This window comes from Ylistrum balloti, unplaced genomic scaffold (assembly GCF_031769215.1).
Source record: "Ylistrum balloti isolate Yb309-2 unplaced genomic scaffold, AGI_CSIRO_Ybal_v1 Utg370314, whole genome shotgun sequence".
NCBI classification, from domain to species: Eukaryota; Metazoa; Mollusca; class Bivalvia; order Pectinida; family Pectinidae; genus Ylistrum; species Ylistrum balloti.
Window position 1 is genome coordinate 108034 of NW_026782232.1, and position 18669 is coordinate 126702.

General features: G+C 36.0%; 1 protein-coding gene across 1 annotated transcript in view; it reads left to right on the forward strand.

Moving 5' to 3' along the window:
• LOC132553289 (pikachurin-like) overlaps window positions 1-12276 on the forward strand; it is a 63391-nt gene extending 51115 nt beyond the window's left edge. Inside the window, exons 5-14 of the mRNA XM_060217520.1 lie at window positions 1642-1786; window positions 3794-3986; window positions 4260-4385; window positions 5393-5630; window positions 6130-6358; window positions 6529-6709; window positions 7568-7646; window positions 8252-8485; window positions 8776-8879; window positions 9181-12276. Coding sequence (XP_060073503.1) covers window positions 1642-1786; window positions 3794-3986; window positions 4260-4385; window positions 5393-5630; window positions 6130-6358; window positions 6529-6709; window positions 7568-7646; window positions 8252-8485; window positions 8776-8879; window positions 9181-9338 — 1687 coding nt within the window. The 3' untranslated portion in view covers window positions 9339-12276. The remainder of the gene's footprint in view (window positions 1-1641; window positions 1787-3793; window positions 3987-4259; window positions 4386-5392; window positions 5631-6129; window positions 6359-6528; window positions 6710-7567; window positions 7647-8251; window positions 8486-8775; window positions 8880-9180) is intronic.
• The last annotated feature ends 6393 nt before the right edge of the window (window positions 12277-18669 follow it).

The following is an 18669-nucleotide window of genomic DNA, read 5'->3' on the forward strand; positions in this document are numbered from 1 at the left end:
CTGTCACCATCTTCCTCATTACAGCCTTATTCAGGCTGCCAAAATGAACCGTGTGACATTTACTTAATAATGTATATTTGTAAGTGTTGGTATTTTTGTTCTACTATGTACACATGCAATCAAAGAGCATGGACCAGTAAGCTTACTATCCTGTGAATTACTCATGCTACAACTGATGGTATACTGTCACAGAGCTCACTGGGACTCCAGTGTTGGAATCTCGCATCCCTTGAGAGTCTTATGGGGAAGTAAATGGTGCAATGCTTTAGGATGAAAGAATGGCAAAACATCAACGGAGACTTGTGGTAGAGCTTTTATAGCACATCTCAAGGGACTTCCTAATTAGGGTAGTTTTCATACCTATAAGGAGCGTTTTAATTGATTCTATTTGTATGAAAAGACTGCAGTCTACTCTAAATGAAGTTGACTTGGCTAAGGATGGCCCAAGGAATAGTTGATCAGACCTTTGGGTTCTATAACACTTGTTTAATGGCAGTATTATTGTTCTATCTGATCCCTTGTCATTGGTTATTGTATAAACGCTAGCCATGTTTGAGCCTTCTGATTGACTGCAATGTTTCACTACACTAGCCTTATGCTTTCATTCCCATAAAGAACTTTCTGATCAATGAGAGGACTTCAGTGTAACATCCTAGTAAAGCTCTTGCTACAATCTTCAGTCTTTCTCATATTCTCAGGAAACTTAAGAGTTTCACATATGCAAAATAAACTCTTGTACCTATATGCTTACAGCCCACCTTTGTAAACACAATATTTGAAATCAGTCTTTAGAACTGGTATAAATCTGTTGATTGTCAATTCTCTGTATTTAGACATACTATGTTAATTACCATTACTGTTAGTTTTTATTCATGGTTTTGTACTCTTTTGACACCTTCATCTCCTCCATCAGCAATTTTTCAAAACCCACAATATTTTTGGATTTTAAGTATCATAACCATTTATGATTTACACAAATAATAAGCATATTCTATATGGAAACTCAATAGTACATTAAAAAAGATGGTGTCCAGTTAAACTGTATATAAGGTGCTTTATCAGGTATGACATTAGGTTATCATGATGTCATTTGACCTTTGATCAGTGGTTCAATGTTCCCTACCCACAGGTGTCAGAAGTAGGTACCCGATACACCAGTAACTATTACTATTGTTTGACCTTGTAACTTTATGAGTAATGCATTGTTTCTAATGGTTCTGGAGCATTTCTCTTGTATTATTACATCTTTAGGAAATAAATATATCACATGAAGGTCATTGCAACAACTTTACCTTCACCAGGTAAAAAGTGTTTCCCGTAAATATCTTGTCTCATATAGGATCTGAAAGATTTGTATGCAGTAGAAGACAAAAACTGGGGAGCAGATTATACATGTACTGAATAGATAATAGAAAGTGAAAGCTGGGTAGGGCTTTAAGTTATATCAGGATTGCTTAGAGTTAAATAGTCCCTAGCTTTGTCTTTGATAGGGGAATGTAGTGAAGTTAAATGAACATACTTCATACACTGAGAGTAAAGCTCAATATAGACCAAAATGATACATGCTTTCAAGTGAGTTGGGCTTGTGTTTATGTGACCAATAGGGATGACATTAAAGATGCATTGCCCTCTGTGTTGAAGGTATGATTGTGGAACAGGACCAGCCATTTTGAGAAGTAAAGTACAAGTCACCATGGGCAACTGGAACAGAGTACATGCCCGTAGGGTGGATAACGAGGGCTCTCTCCGACTCAACGATGGAGAGATGGTTGTTGGATTCTCCAAGGTAAGTTCTATATGAATACACCTTATACATGTATTACAATTTCATTAATATCAAACATTCGGGAGATAAATATTCATGTTTCCTCCATACACAGGAAATAGATGAACACTTTGAGGATGAGGATATTGGTATCGCAAGATATCCCAGAGGATATGTGACGATAAGCTTGAGAGAATGATCGGAAAATGCTATGTTAGCATAGAGTTTTTGTCAGTGATAGTCTAGCATGTCCTTAGTCCGACACCACTACACATTCACTTGAGCTTACAGGCCCTTTGTACCATTTCCTCTTAAAGTAAGATACACAAAAATCTTGACAATAGCACAGATTAAGCATTATTTTGAAGGGTTGACATTTAGCTAGTAAAAGAGGATGCACTAAAGTGCTCTCTATTTAGAAAGTAATTAGTCTGTTAGTCACTAATGGCAGAAATCAGTACTTTTAGTCTGTTACATTCAAATCTCTGGGAGGCAACACACATGAACCTCAACTCAATCTAAGACTTGGCATGCCTATATCCAAATATTGAGTTTTGCATTTGTACTGTTTTGATGCCTGGGCCATTTCCAATGCAAATTTTATTCAGTGGCTGTATACCTTTACAAGTATAGACTGAAGAAACTTTGGGCACATCCATGGCTGCTGTTTATACATCTTACACTGAGATATTACTGGGCACATTAAAATAGCTTTGTTATAGATTGATATTCCTCTGGGTCTATACCTGAAATTCTATACATCATCAAACAATGTATAAAAAGATCAAGTATTGATTTTTTAAACTTCTGAATTCCTTCCTAAACAACCTTGTATTGGCAACCAGTTTACTTCTTTGTGAGTAAGTATTTAAGTAAGCTGTGATACATATAGATCACTTCAGGACTCCTGTGATGGTGTAATCTTTGCCAATAAAAATGTGTTATAGAGTTTCTGCTGGTTATTGTTTCAATACGAAGGTTAATGCTGTAATACAAAGGTTACTGCTGTAATACAAAGGTTAATGATGTAATACAAAGGTTAATGATGTAATACAAAGGTTAATGATGTAATACAAAGTTTACTGCTGTAATACAAAGTTACTGCTGTAATACAAAGGTTAATGATGTAATACAAAGGTTAATGATGTAATACAAAGGTTAATGATGTAATACAAAGTTTACTGCTGTAATACAAAGTTACTGCTGTAATACACAGGTTAATGCTGTAATACAAAGGTTACTGCTGTAATACAAAGGTTAATGATGTAATACAAAGTTTACTGCTGTAATACAAAGTTACTGCTGTAATACAAAGGTTAATGCTGTAATACAAAGGTTACTGCTGTAATACAAAGGTTAATGCTGTAATACAAAGGTTAATGCTGTAATACATAGGTTAATGATGTAATACAAATGTTAATGCTGTAATACACAGGTTAATGCTGTAATACAAAGGTTGATAATGTAATTCAAAGGTTAATGCTGTAATACAAAGTTACTGCTGTAATACAAAGGTTAATGCTGTAATACAAAGGTTAATGCTGTAATACAAACGTTACTGCTGTAATACAATGTTACTGCTTTGATAGATTAATTCTGTAAAATACAGTTGAATGCTGTAATAGAAAGGCAATGGCTGCTATAAACTGGTTAATTTTATTATAAAGTGGTTAATGCTGTAATAAACAGGTTAATGTTATTATAATGCTGTAAACTTCAGGTTTGTTTTAACAAATGGGAATGGTTTACATTAATGGTGTAATACACACGTTAAGGATAAATATTATATGGTGCCTATACGTTCCTCTCTTCTACTTAAATAAAGCAATGTAATGTATAGGCTTTATAAAGAGTCTAATTCTGTTAGATAGGTTAGATAACTTGACAGTAACTGGACTCTTCATCAGTTAATTTATTTTCTGTCTGTGTTACTAAGATTTTTATTTTATTTTAAACTTTTAAGAAAATTAAAATTATGCTTCATAGTTCATTCTAATAAGGAAGTTATTTTTTCTGTCTGTTCTGTAGGGTGCATACTCTCGGATCACACTGAGACTACCAGTGTATGTTGGCGGTTACAGGAACATGACTGCCATGTTACCACGAGTTGGGATCACAAAACCCTTCGTTGGCTGTGTCCAGGAAATCGTCATCAATGAGTACCGATATGATCTGAGAAAACAGGAATTAGTGGGTGATACAATGTTTGGCCTCAACGTAGGTAAATAACTTACTTCTCTCTCAACAAGATGTGATCCCTTTAAATCTTGTTTACGATTATTCAGCTTTAGAGTGGAAGCAAAATGGGAAAAGCTCTTTACAGTGAGCAACAGCATTTATTGATTACAAGAGAAATTGACGTTCCTAATAGGCCTTTGTATGTGATGATTATATACCCTTTTGGTAGATATTGTTGTACTCCTTAAGAAGAGCTATACCTGATGTATGTACACTGTAAACAGATAATGTATGTAAGCTTTGCTTTTCTCCTTAGGCGAGTGCAGTGAGGGGGTCTGTGACCAGGTTCAGTGTGCAAGGGGAGGTAAATGTGTCGCAAAGTCAGCTGACCAGCACATCTGCCTGTGTCCCCTTGGAACAGGGGGAGAGAACTGTCAGTATGGTATGTGTACATTTTTTGAGAAATGTAGATAACTCCTCCTATGCCCATCAAAAACCTAGAGGAACATGGGAAGGAAACTGTCATGTGATATTTGTATAGCCATTAGTGGAAGGTAAATCACTCCTGTAGACAGCTTAAAAAAACTATCAGAACAAAGGGAGAGAACTGTTGGTATGGTATGTACACCCATTGGTGGAAGGTTGATAAATCTTACAATCAATATACAGTCAGTAAGGTAGAAAACTTGTCCCAGCAGAAAATAATCTTACAGCAAGGGGAGACAACTGTCACTATGGTAAATAATAACAACAGCAGATGGCAGATAAGTGTTATCTACTACAACTCTCCAAGAATAGGGATGAGGGGAAAGATATCTCATAACAAAATACATAATTATATTTAAGACAAAGTTTCTAAACACAAACATTTAAACCACACAGAATGACTGAAAAATTCAGCTTTAGTCATATCATATTGAATATCATTTTGAATGGTAAGGATTATCTAAATAAAGTGAAGAGCATAAAGTGAAGGGCATATACAGGTTAAGTTTTTGTCACCACCATATTTCAACACTAAGTTTGACAAATGACTACGCTATGGTCATAATCCAACATAAAAAGTCACACCAGCAATTCTACCTTTCTTTTGATCGTTTTGTTTCCCATTGCATTTCCAATAAGGAGGTTTTGTCACTTCAAAAAATGTTTTGACTGCTAAGACTGAAACTTAAAAAATGTTTCCTGTTGGAAAGGATGTGCTTGGGATTACTCATCATCAGATTAAGGTGCTGCTACTAGAAAAGGAAAATTGGTTCAGCAAGTGATTTGAGTCTCTTGAGCTTATCTCGCATGCTTCTCAGACACATAACTACCTTTGAGGGGAGTTTTTAACTGAAATCTTTGTGTGGATGAATAGCCAGGATGTTGGTTAGGTGAGACATGGCCCACTTTATTTTGATATAAGTTACCTGTACAGAGTATGATATTAATGTATCTCTGTTACAGAAATCAGTGTAAGTATCCCAGAGTTTGGTGGTCATTCCTATCTACAACATAACGGACTTGGTCGCTCCACGCTATCCTACACGCAGATAGAGATTGTCTTCAAACCCACAAGTCGTGAGGGAACCTTGCTATATAATGGTTTCACACTGGACAGAAAGGGTGATTTCCTCTCATTGGCCATGAAGGAAGGTCATCTGGAGTTCTGCTTTGACCTTGGCACAGGACCAGGAGTGATCAGGTAAAGCTAACACTGAAATCTAAGATCCAGCAAGCTGTTGCTTGGAACAAATTTCCAGCATATTTTATTGAACGAAGGAAAGGTTTAAGCCATCATTCTGATTGTTACAATCAGAGTGATTCTAAGCTGTTAATAGTGTTGATTGTATGTATATTAACTGATCACAGCCATTTCCTATTCATAAAAAATTCTTGAAGGTTGCCTTTTCTGATTGTTATGATCAGAGTAATTTTAACCTGTTAATAGTGTTGATCGTATTTGATTCAAAATGGATTTTCTCTCTCATTTTTACCTTATTTATGCAGCAGTAAGCCTATGGTAGTAATAAGCCTTCCCATTAATGTTGCTTTTTGTTGGATGGTAAACCAATGTTATCTCTTTGTCCTGCAATAAGCCCACCCTCTGGCTTTTAGTCAAAAGTAATATTCTGGCTTCTTGACTTTTTGGAGAAAAAATGTGATATTATGAGTAGATAAGCTTAACCTTTAACCTATTCCAGGAGTGTAGAGGAAGTGAGTCTGGGCCAGTGGCACTGGGTGCGTGTGTCTCGTACAGGTCTGCGAGGTGTGATGGAGGTGGATGAGCAACCGCGTGTGGAAGGGGTGTCACAAGGAGCGTTCACTCAACTAACTTTGCTCCAGGACCTGTATATTGGGGGACACAGGAACTATGACCACACTTCTCGCCTTGCCAACCTGACCACATCATTTCAGGGCTGTATACAAAAGGTAAGCATGACAACCAGGAATTAGCTGTCAAATGGGCAATAATTTACTTCAAGTATGAAACATTTGGTCTTTTTAGCATAATATTTTAAACCTGTCCTAACTGTGGTATTCTTGAGGTTACAATTTATCGTTGACCTTATTTTCAACCTGTGTATTTCTTTTTCTGTCAGGTGATCATCAATGAACAGCCTCTACAACTACTGGAGGATGCTTCTGAGGGTGTCAACATAGAGGGCTGTGAACATCCTTGTCTAGGCGAGCCCTGTATGAATGGTGGGGAGTGTGTTCCAGACCGGGATGTCTATCAGTGCTTCTGTCCTCTTGGCTATGGCAATACCAATTGCGAGGAAGGTAGGTCCTGTATATTAAGAACAATTCAGTTGAGAATTCGCTCAGGAAGTTATGTAGAATGTACGAGGTTTTTTCTACCGTACTTTGGGATATTTTGGATGTGATTATATTTTGGTTTATTTGACACTCAGGATAAATGATACTCAGGATAAATGATCAAAAATTAAAAACACTAAAATTTAATGAAAAAAAAACAACATCTGGATTTTTGCTCTCCGTCTTCCCATTCATTCACTATATAGCTATTTCTAATTTCTTAGAGCTGTGTTATGTGTGCTGGAATATTGTCACACTTCATAAATAACACCTTTCTACAATTTCAATCTTGATACAGAGATGATTGCTGTAAAATTCTTCATCGTTTTTATATTCATTCTTGTATTAGTTCTGTTCAAGATAGTGTCATGTCTATCAATCAAAAAGTATGTGAAAAGGTGAGCAAGCTTTTCTTTTACAACCAGGTGAGACAAAATAAAAAAAGATTGATGGAATCTGAAAACAATTTGTATAATACTGATATGTTCTCAGTAAATTCAAACACAGGTTATCAAGGTAATCCTGTCAGGTAGCGGCACAGCTTTTCAACACTGTGTATGTAAAAGTATAATGAACTAACAGAACAATAGATTTAATATTCAAAATTAAACACACAGGATAGTTAAGTACAAAATTTGACACATTTAAGTTCAACAAACCCATTTTCTGCAAAAAATACCAAATTTTGGCAATGCCGAAATATCCTAAAGTATCGTACTCCGATAGGTAGGATTTTACCGAGATGAGGAGTTTTCTTACAACACCCACCTGTTGATACCACAAAGAAATGTTTAACTGTTAAAATGTTTTTGTGTATTTCAGAGATTGAGAAGACTGTTTATGTGCCCAGATATAATGGTCACAGTTTTCTGCTATATACGGGCCGAAGCATCAACAAAAGGTTAGTAGTCTTCACCATATAGTAGACTACTGATAGATCACTCAGTAACAGGCATAGATTTAATATCATGTTAGCAAAAGACGCTTTTCTTTAACGTCCATCTAAAGATAAGATCTGTAAATTTTAGAAAGTTTTGTTCTCCTGCCTCACCATTTTATATATATAGTGTTACTCGTGTCTGTCGCTTGTCTCATCCTGTCCTGTCCCCTTGCATCCTGTCCTGTCCCCTTGCATCCTGTCCAGGATCAATGTCACATCTTGAGAACCTCTGAACAAATTCGGTTCACATCTAAGTCATAGTATAATATGTAAGTTCCACACCTGATAAAATTCTAGTTTGTGTAGGAGTGAAACTAAGCATACCTTAGAGACATTTTCTTTTGGGGTTTTTTCTTTAACAATTTTGATGTTGATATGATGATGATTGGATTATATGTTTGTTAAGGATACTCATCTTTCAGTGGAAGAGTCGCAGATGTCAAAAAGATTTGTGTGAGAGATTCTAAGGTAAATTTACATTGGATACTGTTTAGACAGGGAAAGGTTTAATATGTATTAAAAGGTAAGGTAAGATTGTATATTTACATAGTCTTTTTATCTTACAGAGTGAGTGGTTCTAAAATTGACATTCAGCTGACGTTGAAGCCAGAGAGTGCAAATGGTCTGATTCTGTGGAGTGGACGAGACCAGCCAATCACATCGAACAGTGACTATCTTGCCCTTGGCTTTGTCAATGGTGCCTTGCAGTTTCGCTACAACCTTGGTAGTGGAGAGGCTGTCATCTCCTATAATGACACACGCCTGTATGATGGTGCATGGCACACCATCAGGGCCCAACGGTAAGGCTGGGGTATCTCTACAATAAATGTATGAGTGCTAACTTGCTTAATATCAAGTTCTGGAACACCTTCAGGGCCCAATAGTAATGGTTTGGTATTTCTACAATCATCACACGAGTGCTAACTCACATAAAGATTGTGTTCTGGCATGAAATTATAGAATAGTGTACAGTTGGTAATGTATATACTCAAAAACAGCATTCTTATAAATCTGACAATGCTTTCAATGTAATGACTAAAGGCTGTTGTTGAAAAATTATTGAAATAAGAGTAAATATTTATTCTTTTAGTGATAAACAAGATGGATTCCTGGAGGTGGATGAGACCGAAATAGTGGAAGGAAGCTCTCCAGGCAGCTATACAATGCTAAACACCAACAAAATGTTGTATATAGGTAAGGGAGATAACTCCGACACAACAGAATGTTGTATAGAGTTAAGGTGTTTTTATATGTGTACAGGAAGAGAGGGATGCCTTAGCAGCATGGACATAAATGTGTTTTTATTGCAGATACATTATAACTGCTTAATATTCAGCTAATCTGGTCCTAGTGAATTAATCCTACATAGTAACGCATGTTTTGCTTCTTACATTGTTTTACATAATGACCATATCTCTCATACATCTCTTAAGTATTTAGAATTTACAGCCTTCGGTTTTATGGGGGATTAACTTTGAATTTGATTATATTTCAGGGGGTTTGCCTAATGTTTCACAAAACACCCTGAGAAAGTTTACACAGGGATTCGATGGCTGTATTGCAAGCCTGATGCTTGGTGAAGACTATGACGTACGGCTGGTGGAGGAGGCACAGAATGGAAGAAATATACTGCCCTGCCGGACAGAGTCATGATAGGGCACAGCGATGAAACCAGTCAGGTGAGCCTCTTGTATAGAGTGCTTACTGATGTGGACATGGTGAATTACAGTATTATGTGATATAAAGACTTAAGTTCCTGTATCAGGTTCCATCAAGAAGGGAGAAACCATTGCCTCTCTTTTTACCTGCTGATAAATCACCTCAGGTGTAATGAGGACTCAAGTGTTACTATATATAGTGCTGGATATGTAGGTACAGCAAAGAGGAATGTACCGCCATAATCTATGTATATAGGTGTACACATAGGCATAAGAATCAGATACTATTTTGACTGTGTTAATTTCTACAGATTGTTGACATTACCAGAAGGATTCAAACAATTTTTGAAAATAAAGTTGAAAAACAAGTTATGTTGAAGAGGGAGAAGAGCCAGAAAATATGTTATTCCACAAAAACCAAGGCACTAGAAATTGAGAATCAGTGTTAATCTATAGAGGTCAGTGTCATTTTATGATAGTTCTTACTCGCATTCATTTCCACTCATTTTTGTCCGTCACCAATTGAATGGGTAAACTTACAGGAGTTATTTCCTATTATGTGGTAAACGACAGAAAATAACTGGTTTGTACGAGTTACCTCCCATTATATGGGAACAGACATAAATACTTTGTACGAGTTACCTCCCATGAGCAAGTGATTGTATCTCATTCCTCATTCTTCAGAAAGTTTAAGGTTATCATTTGAGTTTTTATACATTTAAGATAGATTTATTGTTGAGACAAGCCACGGAAATAGAATTCATAGTGGCGAGGAGAAAATTGTTCACTTTTTTATACATTGAAAACTTTTTGAGGTAATAGTGATGTGTTACTGGGACCACTCTAATCGGAAAATTTTAATTTGCTCAAACATAAAACCAAATTTAGATGTTATTTTATTATTTCTTAGCTAATCAATTTGACAATTTTGATGCCGGGACATTTAAATTGAAGTATTGACATTACAGTGTAATCAATATGATGATTTAGCTACACAGAGGGAAGTTGATGTAGGGTTCATCAAACAACAGGGCTTGGCTTTGGAAGTCAAGGAAATCATCACAATCATCATCAACATCATCAACATCATCAACATTTGTACATAGCTCCTTTGTATGTTGTTAACTAACCAGACTTGTTTGATCATGTCACCTTACATAATCTGAACAATTATTGTAATGTTTATTAAAATATGTACCAGAGCTATTGTTGTTAATGGGACCAAAGGGAGATAACTATGGTGACTAGGAAAGGTACAGGAGTAAACCGGAATAAAAGTTAATGTAGGAAGACAGAGGCGACATGTTCTGCTAGAGGTTTACACTGTTACTTACAAAGGATTGGTCAAAGCTGTTTCTAGCTACACAAAATATACTTACAATATATAAATTTTACTGTGACACAGATATTTATGTTTGTAATCATGTGTGTGTTTATCATTTTCTGAGAACATTTAAATGTTAAACATAATTATCGTATGAAGTTACAATCAGTACCTGATGCTGATTCCAAGCTTCTTTGTCACCCTGTAACTTGGAAACATTGGACTGGTCAGATTTGACTACATACCAATTCAGTCAGCATTGATGAAAAGCTTCGGAAGAAGACGTAAGCTTTCATAATTTTCAAGCCATTCATACTGTATGTTGACTGTGTACTGTTTAACCACATTCCCCCTCCCCCTCCCCCCACTCTCTCTCTCTCCCTCTTTAGAATTTACTTAGCTCAGGGGCTATACTACCGTTGTCATTTGTGGTAGATCTGCTGAGGACATATACCTATATAACAAGTCGACAGCCTGCTCAGGGGATCTGTATGCTCATGGAAGGGTTGTTAAGCCCCAACATTTTCGAAACTGTCTATCTGGTGCATAGAATTGTCAAGCTGTGTTATTTCATTCCTTTTAATTACAAAATGCAGTGTCTCATTATTTGCAGAAATCTTCCGTACAGATTTGTGAGGAGGGATGGTGGTGGTAATCAGAAACAGTGTTAGGTATTACTAGTAACATTTCCAGAAACTAAAGGAGAGAAATGTTTCTTAGATTGATGTCCTTTCTTTCTTTATATGGTAGTTATAATTTATATACATGGGGAAATAACATGTTTTAGTGATTTGACACAGTAATACATCATAGATAAGTATTTAATAAACAGAATATAGAAAATAGTGATATAGGCCTAATGTCAATCAAATATCCAATTAAGTATATAATTACAGGTTTCTTTGAGACAAAGAAATAATCTGGTTGTGCAATTTTATTCTTTCCAGCAAAGTTTGCAATGATGCCTTCTTAATCTGAATGTCAATCTCTTTGAAGTTCAATTACTGCTTTTTATGCGATGCTAATACTGTTTGTCTTATAACACTGACAATTTATTAATGAGACATTCAATTTGAAGAGGTTTCACTGTATTTCAGGTTTCTACATTCCAGTATGTTGCGGTTGTGCTAATGTTAACATTTTATATGCTTTTTACTATGTGATACGCTACTTGAACTGTTTTCTGTTTTTACGTTTTTAATCCTTGTTATTACCATTAATATTGTGTTATATATGGATCAACTGTAATGTATATTTCATTGTGAAAACATTTTTACTGTGTTACCTGCTGCTTTTAAAACATCTTGTTAGATACAAGTGTGAAGACTACAACCATTTAATTTAGTGTGTACCTCTTTATCTGTAACATCTAGTTCCAATTTAGGAAAAACATTGCGTTGTTAAAATCAGCACTTTTATTAATCAAATAATTTGCAATATAAGTTTAAATTTGTATGCTAATTAGGGTTGTGTATGTTTAGATCTCTGTCATTGTTGTGTCCAGTATATATTCATTGTCAAATTACTTTATCATAGCTACGGACTTGAATGTGTTCATACATCATTCTATTGAAACAGAGACATTCTTCAAATAAAAGTGTTAAAAATGATATAATGTTCAGAGTTGTTTATGATCTACCTACAGTTTTGTTCCAACTTATAACCAACTAGATTTTTAGCTTACCTACAGTACCAAGAAACAGAATTATTCAATTTGGCAGTGCCAAACATCAATGGGGTCGTTCTATAAACCGCTATTAGTCGCAAACGGAAGAGATTACTGTTTAAGAAATTGTGACAGAATTCACGTTTTGGTTATTTGTAGATGGGTACAGAAATGAGGTTTTAGAAGTAAGAATCTGCATGAAGATTTGTAGATTTGTAGCAGATGACTACAGAAATGAGGTTTTAGAAGTAAGAATCTGCATGAAGATTTGTAGATTTGTAGCAGATGACTACAGAAATGAGGTTTTAGAAATGAAGGTTTGTAGATTTGTAGCAGATGACTACAGAAATGAGGTTTTAGAAGTAAGAATCTGCATGAAGATTTGTAGATTTGTAGCAGATGACTACAGAAATGAGGTTTTAGAAGTAAGAATCTGCATGAAGATTTGTAGATTTGTAGCAGATGACTACAGAAATGAGGTTTTAGAAGTAAGAATCTGCATGAAGATTTGTAGATTTGTAGCAGATGACTACAGAAATGAGGTTTTAGAAATAAGAATCCAAGTGAAGGTTTGTAGATTTGTAGCAGATGACTACAGAAATGAGGTTTTAGAAATAAGAATCCAAGTGAAGGTTAGTAGATTACAGAAATGAAGTTTTAAAGGTAAAATGAAAGCTTGTCGATTTGTTATCCATGTGTTAATTAATGGGAGTCCGAGTTTTATTGATGAGGCAGAAGAGGACGATGTTAAGAAGGCTTTTGAAGTTTTAATGTATCGGTAACAGTATCTGGTATGACGTAAAACCTTATGACGGTTTTTTATCAACATCCTTAAAAAATCGTGAATAAAAACGAATTCACGTGTTTCGATTTTAACCTATCGGAAAGTGAGGGTATTCATCTGGAGGACTTGGATCAAGGTCAGGACTGACAATGGTATATCTATTTAGGTTAATATTCAGGACTTTATCTTATCGTACTCTGTACAAGATAAGGCGTGTAGAAGTGATCACCAGCGGTAGGCCTATCATGGAGGTGGGGCGAACGTTCGGCGAGGGGCGTGGCCATTGTCGTTTGTCCACTTTATCAATATCACACAATATAAAGGCTGTATAATCAATATCTTCATCAATTCGCACTGCACATTAACTTTCAGATTCCATAATGAAATGATTTACTTATCTTAATATATTTAATAATTGTTGGCTGGGAACACACGTATCGTAAAACACAATAAGAGAATTGTAGAGAAAACAACCTGGTACTCACTGGTGCTGGGCTGACGCTGAAATCTCCCGCTCTCATTGGTGAGTATTTTTTCATTTTTTTATTTATTCTTACTCTAAAAATGTCACATATTGACCACATGACACCAACGTGAGAATATCTCATTCAATTTTGATAAGATATGCCATGGCTGTTTTGACCGGAAAAGTAGAGCATATGAAGATTATTTTTGTATTTCACATTTAATGCTCTTTCATACATCTACAATATGTTCATACTAATTGACTCTTCAGACCAGAGAGATGAAGTATTGTCGATGCGTTATAAAATTTGTTAACTTTGGCTACTTTTATAAGCGCATGTATTGTTTTTGTCCTAAATATTGTCATCGCCGTGGTTTCGAAGCAGATAAGGGAACTACCTTTTTTTCCCGAATTTCTGGTTGTCATTGTGAAGACCGTCATCATTGCCATCCCTAGCAATCAATGGTTTACTTTATTTTGTTATTGAAAACTGATTCGGGAATTCTGAAACTGGGCAGCAACTTGTACAAAGATTTCAGACTTCCAGTTTCAAAATTTTCCGGGACTGCAACTTTTCACGTTGCACACTGTTCCACTTGACGACAGATTGAACGAGAGATCAGATAAGTCTTACGAAAGTTACAGCTGACAATCTTATTGTTCTCGGCTCCTGCATAAAACGAAATTGCCTTTATATTGAATGTGTAAGACATTTCATTATCTTAAACTTATGTTTTCCTAGCATCCTTTCGAATATGTCTGAAACACTTCCCGGGAAGATAAAGACGACCGAGTTTAGTTAACACTTTCTTCTGATATTGATGCAACTATCATCACGGTCAGGTGTTTCTGGTCACGTGACGTCCGTGCCCAGGTGATTTATCGCTATCTTTATCTTGATCTGAATCAGGTCAGGTCATTTTTGACCCGGCAAAGTCCTGGAACATCTGTTCGATCACACAACGACCGTCTTTCAAAAATAAACAGATTTCTATCCGGCCGTTAACATCTTAGATAAGGACAGTTGTACTAAGACTATCTGTTATCAACCCTATTTCCGAATCATCCATTCTCTTATGTAATCATTGCACAATATAAACATAGTGCGAAATCCTGTGATCTATAAAGTAAATTCCGATCGTAAACTGTAATCACCACGGTATTGTAAACATGTGTTTATCTATCGTGTCAATAAATACAATCGTAAACTGTAATCACCACGGTATTGTAAACATGCATTTATCTATCGTGTCAATTATAAATATTTAACCTATATATTCATAATTGCACAATGCAACTGGGTTCACACACCTTTTGTTGCTTGTACTTGGTCAAGACTGTTGTTGGTACTTGCACTAGATTGTGCAACTTGGTCGGTACTCATGTTGATAGCGCTTGCACTAGAAGGTAAATGTTGGTCAAGACGCCTGTTAGTGCTTGCACTAGATTGTAAAAGTTGGTAAAGGCGCCTGTTAGTGCTTGCACTAGATGGTAAAAGTTGGTAAAGGCGCCTGTTAGTGCTTGCACTAGATGGTAAAAGTTGGTCAAGGCGCCTGTTAGTGCTTGCACTAGATGGTAAAAGTTGGTAAAGGCGCCTGTTAGTGCTTGCACTAGAAGGTAAAAATTGGCCAAGTCGCCTGTAAGTGCTTGCACTAGATGGTAAAAGTTGGTCAAGGCGCCAGTTTGTGCTTGCACTAGAAGGTAAATATTGGCCATGTCGCCTGTAAGTGCTTGCACTAGTTGGTAAAGGCGTCTGTAAGTGCTTGCACTAGATGGTAAAAGTTGGTAAAGGCGCCTGTTAGGGCTGGCACTAGACGGTAAAAGCTGGTAAAGGCGCTTGTTAGTGCTGGCACTAGAAGGTAAAAGTTGGTAAAAGCACCTGTTAGTGCTTGCACTAGATGGTAAAAGTTGGTAAAGGTGCCTGTTAGTGCTGACACTAGATGGTAAAAGTTGGTCAAGGCGCCGGTTAGTGTTTGTACTATATGGTAAAAGATGGCCAAAGCGCCTGTAAGTGCTTGCATTAAATTGTACAAGTTGGCCAAGCATCCTAATGATGCTTACAAATTGATTGTACAACTTGGTCAAGACTCCTGATGATGCCTACAATAGATTGTACAACTTGGTCAAGGCCGCGCGTGGAGTGGCGAGGTCCTAAGTGGAGGTCATTACCTGGGAAAGTAGGCTGTTAATATGACATATCTCCCATATAACCCGTCCCTCTGTTTAAAGCACGTGCAATTTAGCCATCGTGTGTATACTTCAGATTCCTTCCTCATCTATCCGCCCAATATCAGTACAGTGTAAATACAACACCATATAATTATATAATGCTATATAATTCCACATGTTGATGGAACCTACTATACTTTATTGTACTCCACCTTTGTAAGAGGTCGTGGTTTGTTTACCATATTAAACAAGATCTTCTGTCTGGAGAGGTGATGAACAGGGCTGATCAGTCGGGTTATACTAATATACATTAAACGTAACCTTCGACAAACTTTCCAAACAGTCGCCATGGCCAGATCACTATTACCGTCATGGTATTATCGCTCCAGCAAGATGAAGGTGATATCCGCCTTCCTAATATTGACAAGTAAATCATAATATCTTACCGGATTAAAATCGAAACAATATTTCATGTTCTTTATGAAAATACAACAAATAAATAAATATAAAAAAAATTGTCTCCTTTAATAAATATCTGTATTGTTCTTTATCCCCCATGAATGACTTCCGGACGGAATTCATAACAAATTAATATTGAAGTACAAATATGATATTAAAGTTGCATCATATTACGTTGAGGAATGTGCTTAACATTTTAGTAAATAAATCAAAAAGTTTATCAAAGTATTTTGTAAGTTTATAGCACGAAACTTGATCGTTTAGTATTCAATCAAACAAGTGATGCAATATGTTTTGTTTCCAGGCAGAATCTATTTTTTTGGGTGGAAAAGAACTGACAGGAAAAATCAATCATTTTAGACAAACAATGTTATGTAAATTTACAGGCGACGAACAGTCTAGAGATATATCAACTGTAAGCGGAGGTATATAAAATTGTAGAATAAATAATGACCAGATGACACCATTAATTAAACAAAGACAATCTCGTCATCGCGATGATCGTTCCTGCGATAATGTTCCCTGGGGAAAACCTCATTGTCATATCGTCTTTAATTACGTTTAATTAACAACTTGGCCAAACTCTCTCTCTCTATATATATATATATATCGATTTATTATTTGCATTGTACGTGAATGCGCACACATATTGATACATATTGAACTCTTCGTCCGTCGAACCCAGTTCGAATCATGTATCCAATGAAAAGAACGACAGTGCTTTGTTATGTGAGGCATACCGCTGTCTCACGTGTAAGATGTTAGTTTAAATCTTTTGAAAGAGCTATGACAGGGCATACTGTGTTCTCTCTGTCCTGTCACTGTATTCTCGTTTAGACCGAGTTCTCTCTAGCTCTTACTGCAGACACGAGATATTGTAACAGACATATGTCTTTCACCACACACTCTCCTTAAACATTTCTAACGACTGGTGAGTCAGCAAGAAAATGACTCTTTTCTTGATAGCTGACAGTCTTCAGATGCACAATCAATCTTTTCGGATCAAACTTTTAATAATTGAAATGAAGTAAGGAAAAATTACGGTTGTTCAACTGCAATTAATAACATGTCAGAGCATATTTCAAGTGAAAAGAAACCGTGAATTTAAAAACTGAACTAGTTACTGTTATTGAATAATAACTTCCATTTGATTCTTGTATTCTGTTGACTTTGTTACATGTGTTTCAATGTGTGTGTAAACTGTCGTCTGCTGGCAATATGGTGCGTGCAGTATGGTTCCAAGCATATATCCGTGATGGTGTTCTTCAGTATTTTTCATATTTTTCAAAATTAAATGTACTTATTGAGACCCTAATTGATTTTTTTTAAATCAATAACACGGTACATGATGTTTAACCTGTTAGTCGAAATAACAGAGGTAAAACATGTTGAAATCTGAGATCAATTTCTCTATACACATAAGAACCAGAGTGGTGTAAAGAACGTTTAAATTTTCCATATATTGAAGTTTGAATCAATAGAGTAGAAACACAAAACAGCAACACACGTATGGTTTTTAAATGTTTAAATATTGAAAATGCCTTATCATAGCACTTATGGTCGATATGGATGACACGACTTTTGCAGACAAACATTCTCCAAGCTGGCAATGCTCTGACGTTCATATTGACCATAAACGACAGTTCAATGCTTCAATATTTACACAGATACTCGTACACGCCGTCTCATCGCAACCAGTAAATCCAGAGATTCGTGTTTATCCTCCTTGTCCTTGCGCAATCCTTGTCCCGGTATGTGATATTCTACTTATTGTATGACAGCGTAAATGTCGGTCAACTCCTTACGATATTATTTACATTTTTAATTCAACTCAAAACACATTGAATTCTACTGCTAAGAAAAAGGCAAATACAAGCTCATTTGATCAAATAAATCACTTAGTCGTTGAACGTGTTACCATAGAAACACATACCAGTTTTCAAAGTCTTCGAAACTTCTAGATAAAAAAACACTAAAAAATCCCTGTAAATTCGTGACAAGAGTCGGACATGTTCTTAACAAACAGAAAACTACACACATAGGATTACATACATATCTATTTGATGTTTTAGAACTAAAGAGTCAAACACCAGTTTGTTTGCGTAGATCAGACGGTCATGAGAGGTGTCGCAGGTTTTTGTAAAAGGGGCCAACCGCATAATAGATTTTTTCACTATTTTTTATAATCTTATTTTAAATGTATGACGGCTTCATAGAGCCATGTGTGTTTTATTTATTTTTCTTCAATTACTTCGCGTATCGAAATAACCATTGTTCTGTCGTCCTGCGAGAGCGAATTAACGATAATCTATGCTCTTTCTGCGAATCCACGCACGTGGTGAGGTTGTATCAAACAGATAGTCATCACGGGACATCAACTTATAATGGCTGCGTAGAAATGAAGGTAGTCTGCATCGTAAGACGACTCTAAAGATGAAAATATGAACGAAAATAACGA